General features: G+C 36.6%; 1 protein-coding gene across 3 annotated transcripts in view; it reads right to left on the reverse strand.

Moving 5' to 3' along the window:
• The window catches only part of NRXN3 (neurexin 3), a 1,543,117-nt gene that overhangs the window by 954,692 nt on the left and 561,830 nt on the right, over positions 1-26,595 (reverse strand). For all 3 annotated transcript variants that reach the window (XM_041758643.1, XM_041758640.1, XM_041758644.1), the window contains one exon: positions 2,731-2,934. In XM_041758643.1, coding sequence (XP_041614577.1) covers positions 2,731-2,934 — 204 coding nt within the window. The remainder of the gene's footprint in view (positions 1-2,730; positions 2,935-26,595) is intronic.

Genomic DNA, 26,595 nt, shown 5'->3' on the forward strand with positions numbered 1-26,595 from the left:
ATAAGCTTATATGTGTGACCAATTTGAAATAAACTGTAATATCATTTGTGCATATGCTAGAAAAGACACACAACTGAAATGGTGAACAAAATAATCATCTGAAGTTAGTTCTTATGGAATAAATATGAATGCAAACCCTGCTTAGAGACGTTTTCTTCTATAACCAAGAAAAGGTAAATATGAACTCATAATAAGGAGAAAACATTCACCAAGGGGTATATTTTGGGGAGGGAAGGGAAAGAGCACCTTTAAACAAAGCATGACTGTAAAGAGTTTTGTATATATAAGCAGAGGGAATTTCAGTTTTGTTTTCCATGTAAGGTTTGAAAGAAAGGTAAGTAAATTCAAACCAGTCATTCTGGTGAACCATACTCTTCAGGAGAAAAAAAGAAGTCACTGTTGCTTCTGAAAAGCACAGTGCTCTCCAACTCTCTTTTACCTAAGATATCTCAACGTCGGAGGAGACAGACTGAGTGTATGCTAAATGGAGTCAAAAGGCAAAAGCAGTCTTTTAAAGAGGTACTTCTCTCATATTTGGGGCAGAGTTTAATATAGAAAAATAATGTTTCTAGGTATACACATGGCAACTCTGATTAACTGCCTCTGTGTGTGTGTATGCACATGTGCGTAAGAGAGAGAATCTCTCCATCTCCTTCCTCATCCCTTTTTACCTTCCCCCCACCTGTATTTATTCTAAGATATAAGGCCTACCACAATTGGCTTTCTCATTTTACAAAGCAATGTCTAAGAAGGAAAGTATATTTTCTGTTTAAAGATAGTATATATTTTCTCAGTATCCCATGGGGCTAATCATCTATACATATATATATATGGTTCTCTCTTACTTTGAAATATATGCAGAGTTAAAAATTGTCTTCATCTTTTTCTGTGAACTATTTAGGATGCTATGTTTGTTTTTATGTTTATTTGGGTTTTTAAATTTTTTTAAAAAACTTTCTTCTGCTATTTTTCAGAGAAGAAAACAATCAGCTACGGGTTGTTGGTTTTAGATCATATACACTCTTTTGTTGGTTTGTTGGAGGTGGGGAGGATGGTGTAAGGAAGGGAAGGTGGGAGGGACAGGGGTATGCCAGCCCCTGCAGGCTGCTCAGTACACTCTGTTCTCAAGGCTGTTTGCTATGCGGGCCGCAGGCTTTGGGCCTTTGAAGGGTTGAATACCATCTTTTGATTTACCATGGCTGATGGTGGGGAGGACTGAAAACTCAAGAACACAAAGATCAGCAAAAAGAAAAACAAAACCCAAAATAACCAAACACACACATACACAAACCAAAGAAAAAACAACAGACACAGTGACAATAGAAATCAAATGAGATTGGAGAAGATAAAGGGCATAGTGTTGTAAAAGCTGCAAATTGGAAGAAAAAAAAAAGACAAGTAAAGCCACTGCTCAAAACAGTCCTCTGTGTCCTAGAGATTTTTAGGATTGTAGTGTAGGCATTTTCCAAGTGTGACCAGTTGACCTGACAGCAGGAAAGACTGGTATGGATTCCAAACTCCACCTTCCCAGTAGGCCATCTAAGGTTTTATATGGTCTTGTATCAGGTACATTTGTCTGTCATGTCTTCCCCACACCTCTAACAAGCCATTCCCCTGGAGTCTTTATAAAGGAGCTCTATATCTGAACATATGCTATATACCCAAACAAACCCATGGTTTAGAAAGCGTGGACTCAGCCATACCACTCATCCTATTGACAGAGGGCACTGACTTTCTACTGAGTAAAAATGAAATTGGTTTCTTTCCTTCCAGAAATCAAGAGGTTCCCATTCTCCATAGAAGAGCAATCAGAATCCAGTCAAGAAGGTCAGTAGCAGGGGTGAATGTGAGGCCATCAGGAGGGGAGTTTCCAGAGTATCTATTACAGGTAATTACAGTGGAAGAACAAATCCTCCCCCAATAAAGCTGCAAATTTGAGATTGTCATAATTTTTCAACACTAAGGAAAAATTCATATGTATTACATGAGGGGGACAGAGGGGGACAGAGGACACTGTTAGTCACTAACAGTGTAGCATAACAATCTTGATAAAAACTGCTAGATGATGGGTAAGAATGTCAGGAAGGAAGAAGGGGATACATATCAGGGGCTACATTCTCCTTCCACATGTCAGAGACTCTATAAACTTAGAAAATTGTTTTTCCAGTGGGACAACAGAAACAATCTGACTCATCCTCCTCATTAGGAGAAAGTAGAAAGAGATACCAGTGCCACCAGAACTACCATTTGTGGAGAAAGAAACAATGCAGCTCTCATTCTACCCACAAAGCTTAGTTCTTTCCAACCCCAATCTCCCCTTTTGCCTCCACTTGCTTTCTTATCTCTGTCCTCGGCTTTGACTGTTTTGAGTGGTGACCAAGGAGTTAGACTTAATGGCAATGTGATTGATCAAAAGATGGACCAAAGTAGCGTGTTTTACACAAAGCTAAACGGTTCCAAAAAACCAAGAAAGGAAACTTAAAAAATAAATAATCTAGTAAGAAAAAACAAAAACCACCACTGTCAGAAACCAGAAATTGACATCAAAACCTCATGCAGAAACAAGGAGAAGGTGTTTGTTGCTGTTGGGTTTTATCCTTGGTCTATTAAACAAGAGGTGAGCAGCTAATTTTTAAGAAACAAACAAAGAATTCAATCAAACCAATGAAAATCAGAAAAGAAAGGGAAGACAAGCCCAAACAAAGTGGCAGAGGGTACTTCATACGATACCTAAGTTAACCATGAGCTTGACACGCCCCCCATCCAGCTCCAAACGCAGGGTGTCTGCAGAGTCCCTGGAGGTAGTAGCCACCAGCAGCCCATAAGCTCGCTGGGACATGAAGCGGAAGGACACATCCTCTGCCTCAGTGTGCATGACCATGGGCATGATGATCTTCATGTACATGCTGCCGTCGTAGCTCAAGATTGACGCCTCTGCAAAGAAGAATGGAGGAGACTGTCAAGATGAAGGATATCAGAGTTTCCTTTGCTTCCAGGGTAAGGAGAGTAGGGTAGAGAGGGCATGAAATTCATAGCCAGGTGACTTGTGTTGATTAGGCCTCTAGTGCTACCAGTTTTAAGCTATGTGACCTTGGGAAGGCCACTTAAACTCTGAGGTTCTATTTCCTTACTTGCCTTTAAAAGGCATACAATGGCACTGGTCCCTGCCCTGTCATGCTCACAGACTTATCAAGTGTGTCAAACAAAATAACGGATGTGAAGATGTTTTCCAAACATGAAAATGCCCCCATAAATAGTAGTGATTTAATTCCACATGCTATAGACAAAACAAAAACACATTAAACAAAACTTAGACTCTAGGAAGTATTTCATGAGGAATAGGAGGAAAGCATTTTATAATCACCACAGCAAACAAACAGACATTTCCAGAAGGAGGAAAGAGCAATAGCCCAGCCTGGTCCCAAACCCCCTAGTAGCCAGGCACTGTGAGAGTTTGCTTGATTCATTCAAAGAGGATCTACAGAACCAGAGCTAGAACCACCACCTCAAAAAGATAATGATACCCGAGAATGAATAATTCTACTTTTATTCAAATGGCACTTTTCTGAGAAAGGGAGAAACTCGCTTTTGTTTGATGCCTTCTCTAGCCCAAGCACTTCAGCTAGAAGTGCCCCCACTCCACCCCATTATGTTATCTCAATGCTTACAATGTAGATCTATTATTCCTATTTCAAACAGAAAACCAAGGCTCTAAGAGGCAGTTAACATCTCAAAGTCAGACATCCTGGATTTTAAGCCAGTGTTTCCTGTACAAATCCAGTGCCCGTTCTGCAACACCATGCTGCTCAAAATGTGAATTTGCTCCATTGTTCATTTAACAAATATTTTTAGAGAAGGCAGAAAGAGACTATCATTCACATCGCTGTGAAGCAAACCTGTCACTGGGCTCAGTATCTGGCACTGAGTAGGTTCTCATTAAATATTTGCTGTTGCCAATAGTTGCTTCCTACCTACACGTACTATGGAGGGTTCAAAAGTGAAACCTAAAAGGTCCTTGTTCTGTTGGCATGTGAAAGCAACTGTACTAGATTATAAAAGTGATTAAATGACCCAGAAAATATATATCAATAAAGCCAGGGGCCCTCAGGAGAGAGAGACTGTAGTATGCAAGTGAGCAGAGAAGAGGGGTTAGAGTCTGAGATGGTCTTAGTTTGTAATGAAAGAGGTGACAGCATCAGACTTGTCAGTAGATAAAATAGCATCTCTATACACATAAAGGAAAAAAAAGAAGGGAAATGCTCAGACGAAAACAAGCTATTCAATTTAACAGAAGCTTCAATCATATTTTGAGAAGTAGTTATATAACCGTTATTTGAGATTACAATAAAATCAGTGGATTTGGGTGGATACTGGGAAGTAAGTGAATGGTTTTAGTTTGTAAAATAGCATAATGCATTCATTTCTGATATTATGTACCAGGCACTCTTCTAGGTGTTGTGGATATAATGGTGAACAAAAGAGACAAACATCTTCTATGCTCATGTATAAAAGAAATCAGAATAGGAAGCGACCAGGCCAACCACATAAAGGTACTCAAGATAGTCTATGTCATCATCATATCACCACCCTATTTACACAACACACAAAAGGTCCATGAAAAGCAATATAAACACACCTGCTCAATACTAAGAAGCAACCATCACCTGCATAATACTCAAGACATGCTAATAGCTGCACATTGCAATCTGTAAATTCTAAGATCACAAATAAAGGTGTAACAGTTGCAGACACTATCACAATAACAGACATATTATGAAGATGTATGCTTAAATGGGAAACATAATCTAAATTTAACACATGCTCCAGATGTGAAAGAAACTATTTTATCTCCTGGAAGAGCAGAATCAAAGAAGATCAAAAGTGATAGCTAGAATTTATTGAGCACTTAATGTTTGCCTGGTGCTTTCTATAACTTTACATGCATTAAGACATTTAATGCTTATAAGAACATCACAAGGAAAACAATATTATTATTAGATTTTATAGATTCCAGGTTACACAGCTAACAAGCGGCAAAACAGGGAGGTGAACATCGACAGTTTGATTCTTGTGGATATACCCTTAACCATTCTCCCAAATTGTCAGAGGGCTATGGCAGGAGCATATCCATGTTTCTAAGCACTAAAAGCACATCTATAATGCTTTATGGTAGAGTGTGGTGTTCTTATGTATGTGTGAGTGTGTCATATATGCATGTCATTATTTAAAGCTATATGTTATTTATGAACATGAAAAATTACATAAACAGATAATACACACGTTTCTAAATATGTTATATATGAATATGCACAATGCTTTGTGTTTCTGTAATTATGAACACTATTAATTATTACTATATACCTTTTACTATACACACCCATACATATGTACACACTCCTTTTTAATAGAGATTATTCAGTGAGTCCTGAAATGGTTGTTTTCAAGTACTCAACTTAAATAAAACCCAAATGTAATGGTCACTTTTATCCCTCTGGATATGTGTAGTACCAGAACATATGTATAAGTTAATATATCTTTATGTCAATGTTTGTAGTACCAGCGAATAAATTTCCGATAAGTATATAAACAGCTCATAGCACAAAATAAAGTGTGTATCTCAATGTATATCTTTGTGTGCAGCTCTGTGTACTCCATGATCAACTTGATATTTTTAAGAGGAGTGTGATGAAGCAGAAAATTTAATATAGGAATCTGCTGAAAAAAAAAAATCCATCCTAGGATTCTTATTAACTTGCTTAAAAGATTTCAAATGCAAGGAGCACCATGAATAGTAATATGTTGAGGGGGAAAATGAGTCTTAATAAGGAAAGTTATTCAATCTGAAACACGTTGGATGACTGAGTTTTTTAAGACCATGTCACAAGAGGCCCACATAATGGTACTCACAGAGTTCCCCTCTTTTATTCCTCTTTCCTTATTTACTCTCCTTTCATCTTAAAGATTTTATTCATTTATCGGTGGGGGGGGGGGGGAGGGCGGGCAGTGGGAGAAGCAGGGCAGGGAGCCCGACCTGGAACTTGATCCCGGGTCTCCAGGATCATGCCCCAGGCCAAAGGTGGCACCAAACTTCTAAGTCACAGGGGCTGCCCTCCTTTCATCTTAAGTGTAGATTTCCTAGCATACAAATTTCATTTGTTTAATGATTCTTTACATTTTTTACCTAATTTCTTAGTGGTTGCCATAGGTCTTACAATATACATCTAATCAAAAAATACTTCATATTTATACTCACTTAATTCTTATAACATATAGAAACTGCTCTTGCATAGCTTTACTCCTTATTTTGTTATTGTTATTCACATTATATCTATACACACAAATTCAACAATACTCTGTTATAATGATTGCTTTTTAAAAACAAGTCTTCTGGGGGTAGCTGGGTGACCCAGTCAGTTTAGTGACCCACTTAATTTCAGCTCGGGTTGTGATCTCAGGATTGTGAAATCCAGCCAGCATCAGGCTTCACACTCAGTGGGGAGTTTGCTTGAGATTCTCTCTCTCCCTCTACTCCTCCCCCCACTCGCTCGCTCTCTCTTGCTGTAAAATAAATTAAAACTTTAAAGAAAAACTAAAAACATATGTCTTCTTAAGAAGAAAAGAGAGCTCAAATATATTTATAGAGTTTTTTTTTTTAATTAAGCTTATTATTTACCTTTTCTGTCTCACTTCATTTCTTCTTGCAGATTCCAGTTACCATCTGGTGTCATTTCCTTTCTCTAATATAGTTTCATTCATTTGTGGTTTATTGTCAAATATAACACAATTCTATATGTTATAGGCCCAACAATACAATTTTATAGATATTGTTTTATGCAATTGTGTTTTAAATCAGCTAAGAGAAAAAAGAAAAAGAAATGGGTAATTATGCTGTCTTTTATCATTACCTCATAATTACCTTTACTGGAGCTCTTTGTTTTTTCATGTAAATGCAAATTACTGTCTGCTGTCACTTCCTTTCAGCATGAAGAATAAAAGCAGTGAGCAGTTCTTAAAAGGCAGGTATACCAGCAGTGTACTCTCTGTTTGGGTTTACCTGGGAATGTCTTTATTTCACCTTTACTTTTAAAATACAGCCATGGGGGCATCTGGGTAGCTCAGTAATTGATTGTCTGCCTTTGGCTCAGGTCATGATCTCAGGGTCCTATGATCAAGTCCTGCATCGGGCTCCCTGTGGGGAGACTGCTTCTCCCTCTGCCTATGTCTCTGCCTCTCTCTGTGTGTCTTCATGAATAAATAAATAAAATCTTTAAAAATAAAATAAAATACAGCTCTGTTAGATGTAGAGATCGTGGCTGACATTTCTGTTTCTTTCAGCACACTGAATGTCATCTTGTTGCCTCTGGCCTCCACTGTTCTGAAGAGATGTCAACTGTTAATCTCATGGTGGTGCCCTAGTATGTGACAAGTCATTTTCCTCTTGCTGCTTTCAAGATCCCTTCTTTATCTTTGGCTTTCAACTGTTTTATTATAATGGGTCTGGAAGTAAATCTCTTTGTATTTTTCCTATTTAGAGTCCATCCAGCTTCTTTGTTGTGTAGATTCATGTTTTTCATTAAATTGGGAGAATTTCCTGTTATTAATTCTTTAAATACTCTTTTCTGTCCCCTTCTCCATTCTTTCCAGTACTCCCATCTTATATATGTTGGACACTTAAAGGTGCCCCACATTTCTCTGGCACTCTGTTCATTTACCTTCATTCATTTTCGTTCTTCTATTCAGACGAACGATGTAAGAACTATGTATGTAATCTCTATTGATCTATCTCAAGTTTGCTGATTCTTCTGCTGACTCAAATCCACTGTTGAGGCACCTCTAGTGAATTTTATGTTTGGGTTCCTATACTGTTTAATTCCAAATTTATGTATTATGTATACAAAATCTCCAAATGGAAATTTTAAAGTTGAAAAGAATATATCATTTGTATCTCTTTATTAATACTCCCTCTTTGATGTATCACTATTATTTTATTTTCCCTTTCTTTAACTGTAGTTTCCTTAATTCTTTTAACATATTTAACATAACAGCTTCCATGGAATCTGTCTGCTAAGTCCAACATCTGGAGCCCCTCAAAGGCAGTTACCATTGCCAGCATATATTTCTGTGTGGGGGTCACACTTTCCCATTTCGATGCATGGTTCACAATTTTTTGTTGAAAACCGCGCATTTTAGGTTAAGTCTGGGTACTGCTCCTCACATCCCCACCTACCACCACCAGGGCTGCTTCCTGTTGTCTGTCCATTTATTTATTTGTTTAGCACCTTGGCTGAAAGAATTTTGTGATTTATACTTTCCAGGCAGTGTGACAGCTCTGATTTCCCTGCTCAAATACTTCCCCATTTTTACCTTTTAGCTTGCCTTCCTAGGTGTTGTCTCTGGGTCAGTATAAGCCCTTATTGGTTAAATATTATAGTTAAGTCTCTATAATCAGTTAATTTTTTAATCCTTTCTCTGTTAGATGTATGTGAATTGGAGACTTCTTTTGCAGTTCAGAGACTGTAAAATTTTGCTTCATGTTCAGAAAGAGACTAGTACTTGGGAGTTGCCCCTTCTGCCAATTTAGTTATGAGACTGCATTGTTTTGGCTCTCACATTTTTCTCCCTTCCATCTAAAATCTCCTTTTTCCTTTCACTCAGTCCATTTGTCTTAAATTTTTCCTTTGAATTCTTGTGCCATTAAAATTTCTAAAGTTATTCTACACTGCAAATGAGCTACAGAATATAGCTCATGGGAAATTCTTCTGTCCTTTATTTTCTTTAAGACCAAATTCTTAGACTTTTCTAAGCTATATCACTTCCTTTATTTTTATTTTACTTTATTTCTTCTGCTGTTTTGCACTTCCATTGTCACGTCATTGACTTTCCTGCTCATACTCAGGTGACTCTGTCCAGAGTTTCTAACTGTTCAGACATAGGTTCAGGGACTTGACTCCCAGAGCCACCTACATTTGAAAGGCTTCATATTTTTAGTTCTACATAGTTATTTTCTGTAACTTCAGAGATGATAAAATATGGGAACAAAATGAGAGGAGAGATGAAGAGCTCAGGCAAGACTGTATAACTTTCGTTTAGCTGCCAAGGCTCTGTTCTCATTTCTGAAGCTTTGTTAAGTATATGGAGGAGAAGTCACCCCCACCTGGTTACAGAGTGTGTCCCAAGGCAATGGAGGGGATGCATTAGTACTTCTTGAGACTTCTTGAGACTTCTTGAGACCCCTTGAGACTTATCTTTTTATTCCCAGTCCCACTGTCTATTTCTGTGATACATATTCCACCCCTCCCCCTGCCGTTTCCACTACTCTTCACTCAAAAGTGGGACCAGATTAGAACACCTACCCAGTCTATTTCTTTTCCCTCTATCAAGGTATTAGGGATAATTTTCAATATTTTTATCAACTAGACAGTATCTGAGGAACACAGGCAGAGTTGGCAGCCTCCTTCTGCTTGGCCATTCCTCTTGGCTTTGCTTCCAAATCATTTATCTTTCTCTTACTTTTTGAGATTTATGACACGGAGTTATACCTCTTTCCTTACTTGAGGCTAATGATTATTTAACTGGTATATTCTTTTTTGTTTAACTTGAGAGAGGGTATTCCTGGCAGGTATCTTTTTCCCACCATCCTCCCACTGATACTTTCATGGCCAACTGTGTACTCAAAGTACCATTAAATAATCACTCTCCACATTGTCTTTTCTTTTTGTACCTTCAATACATCCTCCTATTCATTCATGCAGCTACTTGCCTTACACACTCCTTAAGTGTGTTTTATTCTGACAAAACCTCCCAAATACACAGATTGCTTCCTCTCCACCCAAACTCGGCTGATCTTAAACAGTGTGCAAATTTATACAGGAATGCCTGCCAGGTTCTAATTCTGTATTTTGCAGCAGCAGGAACAACATAAATCTCTAGCTCCAAGCAGACCCAACAGTGGCCAACAGTTCTGGGGAATCAACAAAATTGATATAGGGCAATACCCTTCCTCTTGTGGACAAGGCTGAAAAGAACTAACCTTTCACATTCTCAAAATGCTGCCAATACACACAGTCATATGGGCTTCTCTTCCCCCAAACAAACTAGAGCACTGTAACGCTATAATAAAAATTTGATGGACATTTCTCACTTTAAGAAGAGCAGGTATATACATGTGAATACTTTTTAGTGGAAGGAAGGAAAAGAGGGAGGGAGGAAAGGAGAGAGACAGGAAGGCAGGAAGGAAAGGTAACAGGATACAAGAACTCCAGTTTATCATAAGCTCTCTCTATATATTTTTTAAGGTTTTATTTATTTATTCATGAGAGACACACAGAGACAGGCAAAGACATAGGCACAGGGAGAAGCAGACTCCTGTCAGGGAGCCCAATGTGGGACTTGATCCCAGAACTCTGGGATCATGCCCTGAGCCAAAGGCAGACGTTCAACCACTGAGCCACCCAGGCATCCAAAGATCTACAGTTTTTAAGAAAATGTTTATTTAACCAAAGAATTCATTCAGCTTTTCTTAAATAGCAAATTTTCCTACTAAATTCAAAATGTAACTTAATTTATAAAAATTAAACATCACACAATTCATCAGGCTAAATCTCATCACTTTGCAATAATATTTCCTCATTCATTCAATGATTAATATCTAATATGTGCCAGACATTCCTGAAATGGAGAGGGGAGTAACATGGCTGCTGTCTTTAATGAGCTTATAATAAGCTGGAATTAGAGACACAAACAGGTAAATTGTTATACTAAAGAATGAACAAAGTGCTGTGAGAACTCAGCTCAGGTGTCAATATATTTGCCTAGAGTTGTTAGGGAGGAGGGGTATAACTTGTTTTAAGAATAAGAGAGAACGAACAACATAGGGAGGAGTGGGAATGCATTCCAGCTGGGGTAACAGCATATGTACAGGGGCAAAGTTGACAAGGGCATAGAATAAAACCATATATAACAGCATCTGATAAATGGTCAAGGGGAGTTCAATGTACCTAATGTAGAACAAGATTTCTCAAATGTAACAATATTGACACTTTAAAGTGTGGGAGGTGACTTGTGAACTGTAAGACGTTTAGAAGTAACCATGGTGTCCACCAACTAGATGCCACTGGCATTCCCTTTAGTCATGAAAACCAAAAGTATCTCCAGACATTGCCAAATGCCCCTTCGGGGAAAAAAATTGCCCCAGCTGAGAACCACTATAGTGGTTCCATATAGGCTCAAGCATTTGGATGGGGTAGGAAAGTTAAGACTAAAGAGATATGTAGAGGGTCCATTATAAGAGACCAAATAATCACAGAAAGTTTTGATATTAGTAAATATAGAGTAGTTTTAGGCAGGAAGTGACATGATCAGACTTGCTTTTCAAGCTAACTGATGGTACAGGGAAGACAGAACAGTGTGGAGAGAGACTAGATGCAATCTTATTCAATTTTCTTCCAGACACTACTGCTATTGCTCCATCTTGCAAACGTGTTATGAAATTCAAAACATAACATTTATAAAGAACGGTGGTATGTTTCTGAGACTCGATCTCTGAGTCCACTCAAGAAAGCTCTATTGTGCAGAGTTGTAATTACACATATAGGTTAGTCTCCCTATTCAGAATCATTGTTCAGTGTGCTGTCACTATGATTGTATAAGCATGGACTTAGAATAATGAGGTGAAATCCTAGATCTTCATATTATTTAACTGTGATGCATTCTTGGGCCTCAGTCTCCCCATCTATAACATGTATAATTATAAAACTGAATCAGTCAAGATACTAAGAGCAAAGAGACAGCCCACCCGAATTGTGCCATTTTATGAAGGTTTAATAAAGGTAAATATTTATAAAGGTATAGGTAAGGCATAGTGAACCTTCTAAGGGGTAATGTGGTATTCAAAGCTATTAGGAGTAGACATCCATTACTCTCCTTGGTCTGATGAAGCAAGGGAAAAGTCAATTCCCAAAACTCTGAGGAAGAGAAGGAGTGAGTTAAGGAGTGTCTCACAAGAGCTATGACCTTAGGTCAAAGGACCAGTTGGTAGTCATTTCACAGGGAGAGGGACAGAAAATTAAAAATTCAGACATCACTGTCATTGTTCTTTCTCATCCTTCTTGTGTGCTTCCCATTGGTGAAACTTAACTGGAATACAGAGGATAAAGAAGTCTGTTAATGCAATCCATATAAGATAACCTTCCATGGTTCAAAGCTGAGTGGAGAAGGGTGGAGAATGAGTTGTAAAAAGGAATCCATCATAAAGGTGAAGCCTGAAGCATAATGTGAAAAATATCCATACACCTTATTAAAGTGTGTTTAATGAATGTTACATATGTATGTGCACACATGTGTGATTTAATTCCCCTGATGTCTAGAGATGGTCCATTGCTTTCATGTGAGGATATTCCCGTATCAGAAGTAACACTGGTCAGCAGAAAGAACCTAGGTGTCAGGAGACCCATCCACTCCCAATTCCACCTCTTATGGGCCTGCATCCCTGGGAAAGCCACCCATTTCCTGGCTTCCCCTTTCCCTTATGTATATCTTGAATAATATTTTTAAAATCATATAAGAAAATATGTTTGAAAGAGCACTGCAAACTAAATTGCAATATCATTATAAAGTGTTAATTACAGCACTTTGTATTCATCATCATTATGAAGCCTACTTTGATTAAACAGAGAAATAAAGTAGACATTCATCTTTCTCCTATTCTCAAATTCCCTGCACAATGGGTCTACTTTCATAATCACAGTAAAGATTACACTCAGCAACCCAGAGTCAGGGATTCCGTTAATATCTTTGATGGTAAGCATGGCTCACAGCAGCCATGGGAAGACTATGTTCAGTGACAGACTCTGATATTTTCTGATCCAGCTATGCTATTCATTATGAAAGACAGATAACACTATTCTATAGACTTTTATTTTTGCCTAAAGCTTGCTGCCTCCCTCTGTCATATATCCCCATCAGTATTCCAGAGAATACATCTGCCCTCTTATTATTATTGATGTCTAGTTACTAAAATTTAAATAAAGCTATATCTCTGAATCATCAATGAGGATGATTGCGCAAACAGATCTGGAGTGAATGGATTTATATATTCATCACCTTTGCTTTATTCTAGAATACTGAAGTGATTAATGACTGACCTTATGCCTGTCCTTGTATTTCCCATGCTAGTTGTTAGTGTTCTGATTTCCAAATGGCTGGGCTGAAGGCTCAGAGGACTATTCTACACACAGCCATGCTCATTGGAATGTGATTGCTTCAGTATTATTCAAAGCAAGACCAGAGAAACAAGTTCTCTAGGGCAGCAAAAGAGAAAACATTTTTGACCTATTAACTGTTCTGCAATGCACCAGCACAAAAAAATCCCTCAGTTTTATACATGCTTTTTTTCCAAAAAGAGACTGAGCCATTATTATTTCAACATGAATCAAAATCAAATTGTCTGGAAATATAAATTAAATCTTCTAGAAAAGTCAAACCAATGAAGAAATTTCCATAAGTCCAATTAACTGATTAAAGTAGAATCAGTCTGTCAGTTCATCAGAAAAAAAAAAAAAAACATAGAAATTGTGAGATTATTTTGTCTGAATTGAAAAAAAATTTATAGCCAAAAAAATGTAAAATTTACCTGCATTCAAACCTTTTATTTCATAACTGAGGAAATGGAAGTAATATTTCAAAGTCTTGATTTTTTTCTTGTAGAGACATTAAAGACTTTTTTTTTTTCCTACTTGGGCTCCAGTTTATTTATTTATGTATTTATTTTTAATTTTATTTTTTTAATAATAAATTTATTTTTTATTGGTGTTCAATTTGCCAACATACAAAATAACACCCAGTGCTCATCCCATCAAGTGCCCCCCCTCAGTGCCCGCCACCCAGTCACCCCCACCCCCCACCCACCTCCCCTTCCACCACCCCTAGTTCATTTCCCAGAGTTAGGAGTCTTCCATGTTCTGTCTCCCTTTCTGATATCCCCACTTATTTTTGCTCCTTTCCCCTTTATTCCCTTTCACTATTATTTATATTCCCCAAATGAATGAGACCATATAATGTTTGTCCTTCTCCGATTGACTTATTTCACTCAGCATAGTACCCTTCAGTTCCCACCATTTGCTTCGACGTGGATGGAACTGGAGGGTTTTTTTCCTACTTGGGAAAAATTTTCCTACTTCCAAAATTAATCATGCTGTACAAAACCAGCAATGTTCTGAAACAGATGTCCCAGAATACTGTTGATATGTATATATGTTATACATATCATATATATGTGTGTATGATATACATAAGCTACTTCCAATATCACTTAAGCAGAGTTAGCTATGGAAAGGGAATACAAAAATAATTGTGACAGTGCCAGACACTGAATTCAATGCACATAGGATGTGAATTAAAGGATTTCTCTTCTAATGGATGTGACTATGAACAAAAAGAGAATTAATAGTGGGAAATCTCACAACTGAACATTTGCATAGAACCAAGAATTAGCCAAGTTAATAAATTGCCCCTGGAATTGAATTCCATATAATTTTGCAACTCTTAGAATATTATTAAAATGAATATTAGATTCTATGCAATGCCTCAGGTGGATGCATCAGTTCATCAACCCCTTGGCCAACTCACAGAAGAACATGGTCTCCTTGGGATACTACATAATTTGTAGTATTCATTTCTAAATCATTAGGGCAGATTTGCTATGTCAATATTTGGTCATATTCATTCAACACATTGTTTTTGAATACCTATTATGTTTCTATGCACCCTTCTAGGCTAGAGGTCTTGAGATGGGCAAAACAGAAGTTTTTACTTTGTGGAGCTTTAATTTTAGCTGTAGTCACCTGGGGTAATGGCTGAATACAAGTAACCCTGTTAGCCTATGATGATATAAATGGCAAGTAGCTATTGTAACACACTAAGGAAAAAAAATAGCAGGAAGATAATCATTTGGGTACAAATACAGAGGTGGCATATCTCAGATTTTCCCATTCTCAAACCTTCTATTAATATCATTTTAGAAGAACTTTATCTAGAAGAGTAAGACATCAGATATTTTCATCAAGGCATAAACCATGGCTGTGGAGTATCCAACAGAAGGAATGTCTCAATTCCTTGGTCCCAAAAGATGAAGATGCGTGCTAGGGCTACCACCGCCTAAAGTGATAGGCTACAGGGGTAGATATTAAGCAAACTCTGATGTTGTACTCAGCTTGCCAAAAAGAAAAAAAGAAAAAGTTGTAGCTGTCTGGCAGATGACTAGGATGCGTCATGCACAGGCTGCTACTACAGCAACAATAGAGAACGCAGCTAAAATTAAGCTATAAACACTTCTTCTTGTCAGGGACCCATTCCCCTGCAAACAGAAAGTCGTTTTATAGGGCTGGCAAAGTGTACTGTAAATTATATTACCAGCCCACAGCTGATGAGTTTATAACTCTACAGGGAACAAGTTATCTGGCTCCGTCACCATGCTTAGCTTGCCAAAATTGCATGTGAGGCACACCAGTCTGAGAGATATTGCTAAAACTTTGAAATGAGAGGGCCAAGAATAGCACTGGAGCAGAATAACGAAGGTATGTGGTACATGACATTAATTTGTCCCTAAAGTTTTCCTCTTGGAGCTTTTTTCTGACTCAACGACACTGTTCAGCAGTCCTGAGTCAACACTTAATTATATTGTAAACCACTAGACAATCGAGGGTTTGTCTGATGAATGGGTGGACAGTTTCTAAAAAATTCAAGTCCCCTCCCTTTATTGTACCACCCTCAAAATATTTCTGGTTTCTTGTTCTCTAACTAGCAAAAAAGTGTCTCTGTTTTCAGGGGGTTTTGTTTTCCTTTTAGTTGCATCTTTTTATTTCCTTTTATACTTGAGCTAGTGTCATTTTTCAAAAAAAAAAAAAAAAACAAATCAGATTGTGTTGCCTTCAAGTCAAGTGTTTTCAATGGCACCAGAGTACATACTAGCACTGACTTAGCATTGAATTCTGAATCTTAGATGACCTGGCCCCTGGTCACACCTCCAGCCCACTCACCTGACCCCACTGTGCTCCTTCACGATCGACTCTTAGAATATATCCTGCCCGGTGACTTTGCTCTGACTGCTACCTTTGTATGGGACCCTCTACACTCCTTATCCACCTGGCAAATCCTGGCCTGTCCACTAACAGTAAGCAAGGCTCATTACTCTGCCTTCAAAACTGCATGCATGTGGCAGTGCTCTCCTTTTCCATGTCTACTCCCCTAGTTCAAGAACCCACTCTGTGTTCTAGCTATACTTCTAAGGATCCCTGCTACTTTCATGTATTACTCTCCATAGTTCTATCCTCCATATGGCAGCCACAGCCATCACCCACTTCCCCTGCTGTATGCTTCTGTTCCTCTTATGCACTTAGAATATATTTATACTCCTTGCCTGACTTAAAGTCCTACAGGATTTGTTTCTTCTCTATAGGGCGATCATATGTCCGGATTTGGCCCAGACATTTCCATTTCACTTCTGTTTTCCTGATGTAATTATTAATAGTACCACCTTTTACTCAAAAGTGTGCCAATTTGGACTTAAAATCACCTGGCCACCCTACTTCTATAGCTCATCTACTACTGTCCCCTCGTCCATCACAGCCCAGCATGCTGGCCTCCCTTTGCTTCCTTAAATATACCCACATCAGTTTGTTCTCACTTTGGGGGATCCAGCCAATCTGTTCTTCAGCATGGAACTACCTGCTCCCTGATCTTTTTGCATGGCTGGCTCTATCTCATTCAGGTGCTGGCCCACCCAGCTTAACTATCACCTTCTCAGAAAAGTATTTTCCAATCATCTTAGCTATTTTCCAATCATTGATCGTCTCCCCAGACTATTCTAAAGTATTAGCTCACTTTTTTTTTTATCACATCTCTTACAATGTCTGATTTTTTTTGTGTCGTTGTTCATATGATCATCTATCTTACTCTTCCTTCCTGAATATGTCCACGAAAGCAGGTATCTTTTCCTTTGTGTTTACTATTATTGTAGCTCTTTTCTAGAAGAGTACCTGGCTCAATAAAAAAAGATGGTGAGTAAACAAAACATCTCAAGCATCATCTTCCCGATAAAACCTATCCTGGCTACCTGCACTGCCTTTCCAAGAAAAATGGACCACTCTTCTCTGTGGCCCCATTCTATCTACTGAGCACATACACCACACACACTGCCTACACGACAGTTTTTGTGTGCATTTCCTTTTAGTTTACACGTTTGGTTCTCCCTGAACACTGCAAGCAAATCTGATGGCAAATATTATTTCCTATTCATTTGATATGTTGTTTTGTTTGGGTTGTTGTTTGAAACATTTTATTTCAAACTTATGTACTTTCAAATTTATCTACTTACCCACTTGTAAAAATTATACCAAGCATTCTCTTACACTTCTCATCCTACTTCCCCTAAAGCTAACATGTTACATAACTATAATATGATTGTGAGTAACTGGAATTAACATTGGCACAACACTTTAAATAAACTTCAGATCTTCATCAAATTTTATGACTTTTCCCACTAATGTTCTTTTTTCTGTTCCAGGATCCCACATTATATTAGCTTTTATTTTTCCTTAGTATTCTCCACTATATAAGTTTCTCAATCTTTTCTTGTCTTTCATATCCTTTAAGAGAGTATTGGTCAAACATTTTATCAAATGTGCCCAATCTGGGTTTCTCTGGTGTTTTCTCATGACCAGAGTGAGATTATGCATTTTGGGCAGGAATCGTCTGAGACTGCCTTGTGTCCTTCTCAGTGCATTACGCCAAGGGGTTCATAATACTGTCGTATCTTGTTACTGGTGATGTTTTCCTGATTACTTGGTTAAATTGGCTTCCCCCAGTCTTTTCATTGTTAAATAACTGCCTTTTCCTCTGTACTTGATAAGTATCTTGGGGAAGATACTTTTAGCCTATGCAAACAATGTTTCTCTCTAAACTTTTTACCCACCAATTTTAATATCCATCAGTGAACTTTATCTGCAATATTTATTAGTGACATTTGCCTAATGGTGATTCTCTCTTGCCCTCTTTCCTTCTACATTCATTAATTGGAATTCTACTGCAATTCTTGTTCATTTTTTATTCTCCCTGACAGTGCTTATTATCACATCTCTGATTTACATGTGCCTCCAAATGTACAGATTACAGCAGAGCAGTAAGTTCTCAGGCTGACACTTGGCCGGCTTTGTAAATGGACAATCAATTTATTCTCTCTGAGCCTCAGTATCCTCATTAGTAAAATAAGGATAATATGAGCACATGACTCATTAGGCTGTTGAGAGGGTATTTAATTCATTTCTTATCAATTCATTTATTCATTCATTCAGGCACTGGAGATACAACAAACAAAAGAAGCCATTTTGACTTCCTTAATTCTTGACTAGCCCAGGCCTGCACATCTATTAAGCTTAGTGAGGCTCCAAAATTATTTTCTACAGTTATGACAAACAATTGTACAATTTCCTAGCCAACTCTGGACTCCTAAGGATTTCAGTGAGCACTCAGATCTGATTCTTCACCAACCAGAGGTTTTTGTTCATAGTTTCCACTGACATGAGACAAATCAAAGGTGTGCCCCCCTCAGGTGTGCAATTCTAGTAATTAATTTTTCCCAAACATATCAGAATCCTGGGAGGAAATCCAAATTAAAACACAAGTAAAATCTTTGATGAAAGGTAAATGTTAAAAGTTCTTAAAGGAGGATCTCCTCTCTCTAAACCACTCTCTTCAGGTCTCAGTCTATAGAGGAGCGGGATCACTGTCACGTGGGCCAGAAGAAATATTTGAAGACAGAGAAAACTGTAGCTGGTAAATGTTATTGCTAGCTCTGGGAGGTGAGGCCTGCAAGGCTATTACTGCTGTGCTGGAGCTTGGCAGGCCCCTGGGGGAGCCCAGACAACGGGCAAGCTGATCACGCAAGCCCAGTCCAAATGTCACTCTAACATTTGCAGAGCTGTGTGTAAGTGCTTAAGGAGAGGTTTCCAATGAGAAGGTCAAGGATGGAAAAGCTGCTTGGGGAGCTGAAGGATGTATTTGGGAAGGTGCAGCCATTTTGTGGAGTATTCTTTTCCCTCCACATGAGGTTTTGTTTTGATTTGCTTTATATTACCCTGTGTGGTTTTCAAGCTGTTGGTTGCTCATATAGACAGATAATCCTTCAGAAAGGCTAATGCCAATCTCTGCTCTGATTTTATGGGGAAGGAAAAGATTGTATCTTCTTCTGATCTCCGTATCAAATAGCTTTTATTTTGTTTTGTCTTCATTTTTATTCTTTAAGTCTTTAGTTGGTTTTGTATGTCTAGAGTTGAGCCTTGATATTTCAAAATTTAATATTTACAATTTTGACATTTTCCCAGAGAGTCTGAATAGTTATGCTATGCAGTCATATACAATTTTAACCAGTCCCAATGAGAACACTCCCTAAGTGCAAGAATGTAAGGAGTAAACCTGGCTCAGCATCCACATCTCAGAGAGGCTAGACAGTTCTTTAATTTTGAAATATTACATTCAAACAAGTAGAAATAGAGGAATAATAAATATCCATGTACCTAAAGCTGGCTTTTATTAATTCTTTACATTCTGATGTATTTGTTTTGGATTCTTTTTAGAAGAGATAAAATATTACAGGCACAGGTAAACCCCCTTTGTAGCAGCCACACTCCTCTCTCTTCCCAGAAGTAACCTTTTTACTGAGATATTCATCATGTCCATGCAAGTTTTTATATTCTTTATACAGTAAATGAATATCTTGACATAAAGTATTTTGGATTGTTTCAAATACTATATAACTGGTATCATCCTGTACATGTTACCCCATAATTTGCTTTTTTCTTTCAAGATTGTGATCTTGAGGTTCACCAACATTGTTCCATGTGCTGCTCTGCTATGGATGAGATTCCACTGTACACAAATACCAACTCCAATCATTTACCGTCTGCTGATTTAGGTTGTTTCTATTTTTATTTTTTACATTGCAAGCAGTGTTCCAATGTACATTCTAGTAATTATCTGAATGTGAACTTGAGAGTTTCTCTAAAGCATTTACACAGGTGTGCATTTGCTAGGCCAAATGTCATGCTCAACTTGAATACTAAACTGCATTATAAAGTGGTTGCCCTAATTACACTCCAGCTATTTAGGGTATGAGGGTTCCCCTTGCTTCTCTTGCTCTTTGCCAATGCTTAATACCTTCAGAATTATCAATTTTTGGTAATCAGGTGGTTTGAAGTAATAGCACAATATCATTTGTATTTGGACTGTCAAAAGCACTAGTATGGCTGCACATCCTTTTATATGTTTACTATCCATTTTAATTTCAGCATCAGTTACCTGTTTATTCATATCCCTTGCTCATTTTCCTGTTGGGTTATTTGTCTTTTTTTGTTGACTTATAGAGTTCCTGATACAACTTATGGTATCAATCATTTATATATTAAATTCATTGCCAATCATTTCTCCCAGTCTGTGGCTTATCTATTATTAATCTCCCTTTTCTTTAAACATAAAATTTAAACTTAATTGTAATCAGAATTATCAACATTTTCTTTATGGCCTGTGCTTTCTTTCTGACTTTTTAAAAGAAATCTCTACCTATAGGTCATAGAGCTATTTCTTTATTTCCTTCTAAAAACTCTAAAGTTTTGCATTTCACATTTAAATCTTTAAATACTCTTAGTTTACCTTCATGTTTGATGTAAAATGAGGTTTAATTTTCTTCTCCATAAAGATAACCAATTATCCCAGCCCCATTTACTAATTAGTTTGTTCATTAATCATTGATTTGTAACTTCAACCTGGCCATGCATCAGTTTTCAATGCCACATGAGACAGTTCCCGAGCTATAGTCTGTCCCTTGTGCCTAAGTGCCTGTGTCACATTATCCCAATTACCTTGGGTATAAAATATGTCTTAATAACCAGTAGGGCAAGTCTCTTTTCTATTATTCTCTCCTCCTTCCCTCAGAATTGTCTTGGCTATTTTGAACCCTTGAACTTAACACATTAGTTTATAGTGTCAACTGTATAGGGTTTGATGAAAAATTCTGTTGGAATTTTGAGTGGAGTTGTACTGGATTTATGAAATGATTTTGGAAGAATTGGCAACTTTATGGAGCCTACTGATGCATGAACATGATAGATACTGATGATTTATTCAAGGCTTTATTTTATACTCTTCAATAATATTTTGTCACTTTTTATAAAGGTCTTGAATCTTTTCAGATTTATTCTTAGCTACTTTATATTTTTGTTGTTGTAATATATGGAATTCTTTCTGTTTTACATTTTAACTGGTAATTATAATTGTAGGAAAAGCTAATTCAGCTTGTATGTTTATCTTCTTTTCAAAAAACCTGCTGATATCACTTTTAGTTTGCCAATAGACCCTCACAGACTTTCTATGAATATGGAAAGTTCAGTCTTTCTCTCTAGGCCTTTTACATTTTTTTTAAATTATCTTTTTATTCTATTGGGTAGCCTCTCTACTTCAACAGTAAAAAGAAGTGACAGGAGGTATCCTTATCTTGTTCCTAATCTGAATAAATATATTTGCTATATGTTCTTGACAACTTCCTATTATCAAGATAAAAAGTTGTATTCCCATCTAAGCTTGTTCAGATCGTTCTTAATGATCAATATATATTGACTAGATCAAATATTTCTGTATTTATTTCAGTGTTTTTCTTCCTTTATCTTTAATATCATAATTTTACATAAAATTTAAATATATTTCCTAATGTTATATCATACTTGCATTCCTAAAAAATACTCTTCTCATTTATGATTTTTTAAAAAATATGAAATGATATTTGCTGGTGGTGTATTTAGAAATTTTATTAGAAGCATGTATTTAATGCACATACTTTGATGGTGCTTTGAAATGGAAGGTAGTATGATGATATAAAACTGGGCTTGCATTTCCATCCTTGTTAATTTAGTTTCTGAATCACATGAAGGTCTTCATGACAGGGGGTCTGACCACTACAGAAGTCTCATACTTAGACTTCCGTTCTAGTGGCTTTCCATATTTAAAATAAATGTGGTATGGTTAGCATTTGTGAGTTATGTGCAGAATGAGTTAGGGAATTAATGCTTGAATAAAAGAAAAAGGAAGGAAAGAGGAAAAGAAAGGAAAAAATTTCAAGGCAAAATTTTGGAAAGTACTGAACTTCCAAGTAGTTTGTCAAGAGGAAACGTGAATAAACAAAACACTGGAGGAATTTGTTTCTGCAAAACTTGGCTTACTTCAGGCTTGCTTTAGAAGGAAAATAGCTCCAATTTTTTTTCTGATCCTTAAGAATACAGAGCATTTGTTCATTTGACCAGTGATTTAGTCTTAACCAAAATTAACTCCACTAAGGAAGCAGTGTTTGTCTGAGGTCCTTTTGTAACTCTGGACTAAAGAAAGTTCTACTGTTCTTACCCCATGGGCTGCTGCATGTGGAATTTCTTTACCTTTAATAAAAGCAATCTCAGTGTGTTAAACTTTTCTATTATTGAAGATGCAGGAAGGAAAAACCATTCTCAAAAACAGGTGAAGTATAGCATGTCAAGTAGACATGTCTGTCTCCTATTGACTCTTATATAAATTCTTCAATTATCAAACCAAAGGACACAATACCCTGGGGTATTGAGCTCTGATTTAATGTGACCATGCTCAACTCCAATTTCATCTCTTCAAAGGTTCTTTAAAGGATCTTTTCAAGCTAAAGTTCCCGTATTTTCCTCCAAAGGCATCACCTGATTTTATGACAAATGATCAGCAAGAAAAAGAGATTTTCATTATTTGACCAGTTGGTGCTGTTTAGACAAATACAGTAGTTATTCCAGGATATCATTGCAAGTCAGTATCACTTAATATTTAAGAATGGAGATTCCAGCTCCAGACCTCAAAGTCTCGATATTGCCTCTTATCAGCAGTGTGTCATTCAAAAAGTTGCTTGAGCCTCTAAATCTCCGTTCTCTCTTAGATAAAATAGATGTAAATTATACCTACTTTGTATGGATTTTATGAAGATTAAATGTGATAATATTTGTTAAATGCTTCGCATTTGTTAAATATGTGGCACAGAGCTGATTAATAAATATTAGTTAAATTATTATAACGAAGATCAAATTCTCTGCCAGATAAAATAGAGAAATCAAGACAGACCCATTACATGGAAGAGTAGACTGATAAATCATTAAATATGAAGCTAATATCCATTATATTTGGAGCCCCAAGGAATGGCAAGCATTGTAAAACAGTATTAAAAGTTTTTACAAGTCAAATCTTCACTCTTTGCTCCATGCCATGTCCCCACATTAGTTTTTTGTTTGTTTTGTGGGGTTTTTTGTTTTTGTTTTTGTTTTTGTTTTGCCAAAATAAGAACATGGCTTGAATAACTGGAAAAAAGTGCAGTAAATCTTTATGGGGATCATGTATGGAGAGATAGGAAGAGACCAGGCATGCAAAGTCTTCTGGATTATAATGATTTGGGATTTTATTCTAAGTGCAACAAGAAACCACAGAAGGGCTTTCAGCAGCAAAGGGACAGGATGTGGTTAATACATGTACATGTGTGTCCTCAGTTTTCTTATTTGTAAAAAGAAAGCCTCAAACTAGAACAGTGGTTCTCAAAGGATAGTTCACATATCAGCAACATCAGAATGACCTAGAAACATGTTAAAATGCATGTTCTCAGGCCTGACCAAAGACCTACTGAATCAGAAGCTTGAAGGGTGGGGCCCAGCAAGCTATATTTCACTATACCCTCCAGGTGGACTCTGATTCACATGAAAGTTCGAGAACCACTGGATTTAGCAAACTCAAATATTCCTCTTCAGCTCCAAAGTTCAATGATTCTAATCAAGTCCTTCACAATGCGGGTCATAAATCCTTGTGAATGAGACTAAACATCTAGTATTTTCATCAGCAACACTTTGTTTTAGAGAGGAATTATTCAAAGAAAAATAACTATCTAATGCAAAGATCTCATGTCAGTGCACATTTTGTATCCTGAGCCAATATATAATATGATGAAAAGGAATTAACAGTAATGTCACAATGACCTATACATTTCTACTCATAGTTATCGACAGAACAAATTTCCCTAAATCCCATATCCCCTGTATCTGCCTAGGTGTATACACAATTATGAGGCCTTTAGAAGGATTTGATTTAACTCTATGTTATTTAAGGTACATAAGTAAGGTTTAATAAGAGACAAGACAGAATGATAAAAGGGCAGGCTCTTTGAGGTTGCACAAAACTGAGTTAGAACTCGAGTTACACTATTGGTCTAAGAGGCAGGATTAAATTGTAGGGTGGGTCTAGTCTACCTTACACACTCTAAATATAGCTAGCATTATATTCATTGAGGAACTTGAAGAACTATTCAAGAAAAATGGCCCCATGACTTTGTTCTATAAAATAATTTTTATACTGTACTTTACCAAAGTCTGCTATCTCAGGTATGTATTATCTGAAATGGATTCTTGGATCATATATAGTATTAGCTCTTGGTAAGTCCCCAGGGGTTAATATAATCGGTAACTGGCCAACTAAAAACATTTTAAAATTAAGAAATCAAAGATGGGCTTCTTCAACAAATTCAGGAATACCAAAAGGAAGGGGCATGTCTCTAAATTGAAAAGAGAATATTATATAATAACCAGCAGCTATCTATTCTCTGTATCAGAGATACTTATTAACCTAGTAGAATATTTCAGGCTCTATATTCTCTCCTACAATGGCAAGTCATTCAACTGAACTGTAATACAAATTTGGAAATTATTTCTGTGCTACCATGGGATACATGCTTGCATAGATGCTTAAGTCTTTTTTTAATCTAAGCTTTGTTCATGTTTACACATTGCACCTATAATGAGATTATAAGGAGCCCTTGAGCAAGGACCATGACTTTTGCTTCTATTTCTCAACAGAACTGAGTAGATTAGACACACTAGGTGTGGGATGAAAATGTTGATTATGAATCATGTTATCCAGGAGGTATATAGGCTGAAAATAAATACATTCAAGAAAAGGTACAAATGAATCTACTGATAATATTAAATCAATACAATGTGGTGGTGAAGCACACATATGCTAGAATTAGATAGTTGGAATCTAGGCTAAGTGATTCGTTAGCTATGAGTTTTTCAGACTCTATTTTTGACTTTCGGGTTCCTCAACTATAATAAAATAAGAATAACAATATCCATTTCAAAGCATTACAAATATTGACTAGATAATATACATAGTGCTTATTAATAATGTTAATAAGAATAATAGATATTCATAGCACAGGATCCATTTAAGATATATTTTGATATTTGAGCCACATAACATGTAAGGAAATGATACTTCTCCAACTATAAAATTGCTCTCTTTATCCAGACACAGATGTGGGTTCAACAAACTCTTGGTCTCATTTAGGTGAGATTCTTAGATTCTTATGATTTATTCTATGATTCTTATGATTCTTATGATTTATTACTAACACAATGGAATATGATGCAGCCATTAAAAATCATTTTAAAGACATTTGTTAACATAGGGAAAGCTCATGCTAAAATTTAAGTGGAAAAAAGATTACAGTGCTATAAAAGATACAGTGCTGTAATAAGAGGTTTTGTTAGAAATTATTAAAATTTATTTACTTCATTAAAATCTACATATCTATATATGAAGAAAATATACTAACGGGTAATAGCTATTAACTATGAGCAATGGAATTACGAATTTTATTTTTCTTTATATTTTTCAGTATGTGGCAATTTTTCTGCCATAAATATCCATTAATTTGATGATACAGGAAAAAAGTATATGTAATTAAAATAATAAAAAGGCCAAAGAGTTAGAACAACATAGGAAACTGCTTACAATAGAATGTTAGGTTACAAATCAGCAATATTAAGAAAATTAAGTGCATTCTCTCCTATGTATAAGAAAATGTTCACTGTACTAAAATACACATTGCAGTTATTTCAGGTTGATAAATTTTGAATAATAGTTACTTTTACTTTTCAGTATTTCCCAGGTGTTTTTTTCAAAATGGGCATATACTGATTGTATTAATTATATACACATACATATACACACATATATATATTAACACATTAACATATAAAACATTTTATTAACATATAACAAATATATGTGTGTATATATTTATACATATACTTACAGATGATAGAGATTTAGAGATACCCCCCTCCCTCCAAGGGGCCTCAGGTCCTGATTTTTTAATCAAAGTCTCTCTAAACCACCAGGATTTAGGTTTCAGGCCTAGTATTTAATCATTGCAATGCTGTGACTGCTGAGTCTTCTGAATACAGTATCCACCATACCTAATTCCATATCTCCAAGAAACAGCACAGAAACAAAGTAATAGCCAACATGGCATATGCAAAGAAGAAATTAAGAAAGAAAATACACAGATTACTAAAATTAATTGAATAAAACCAATCTAAAACAAATAAATAATTGTGTTTCGGTTTTTCAGGCTGGTGAACATGTCAATGTTGAGGAGTGTCAAGCAGTAATTGCAGCCTAGTGACAGCATGTGAGCTGGAAAACTACAGTACACGACTTAAT

This window comes from Vulpes lagopus, chromosome 6 (genome assembly GCF_018345385.1).
Source record: "Vulpes lagopus strain Blue_001 chromosome 6, ASM1834538v1, whole genome shotgun sequence".
Classification (NCBI taxonomy): domain Eukaryota; kingdom Metazoa; phylum Chordata; class Mammalia; order Carnivora; family Canidae; genus Vulpes; species Vulpes lagopus.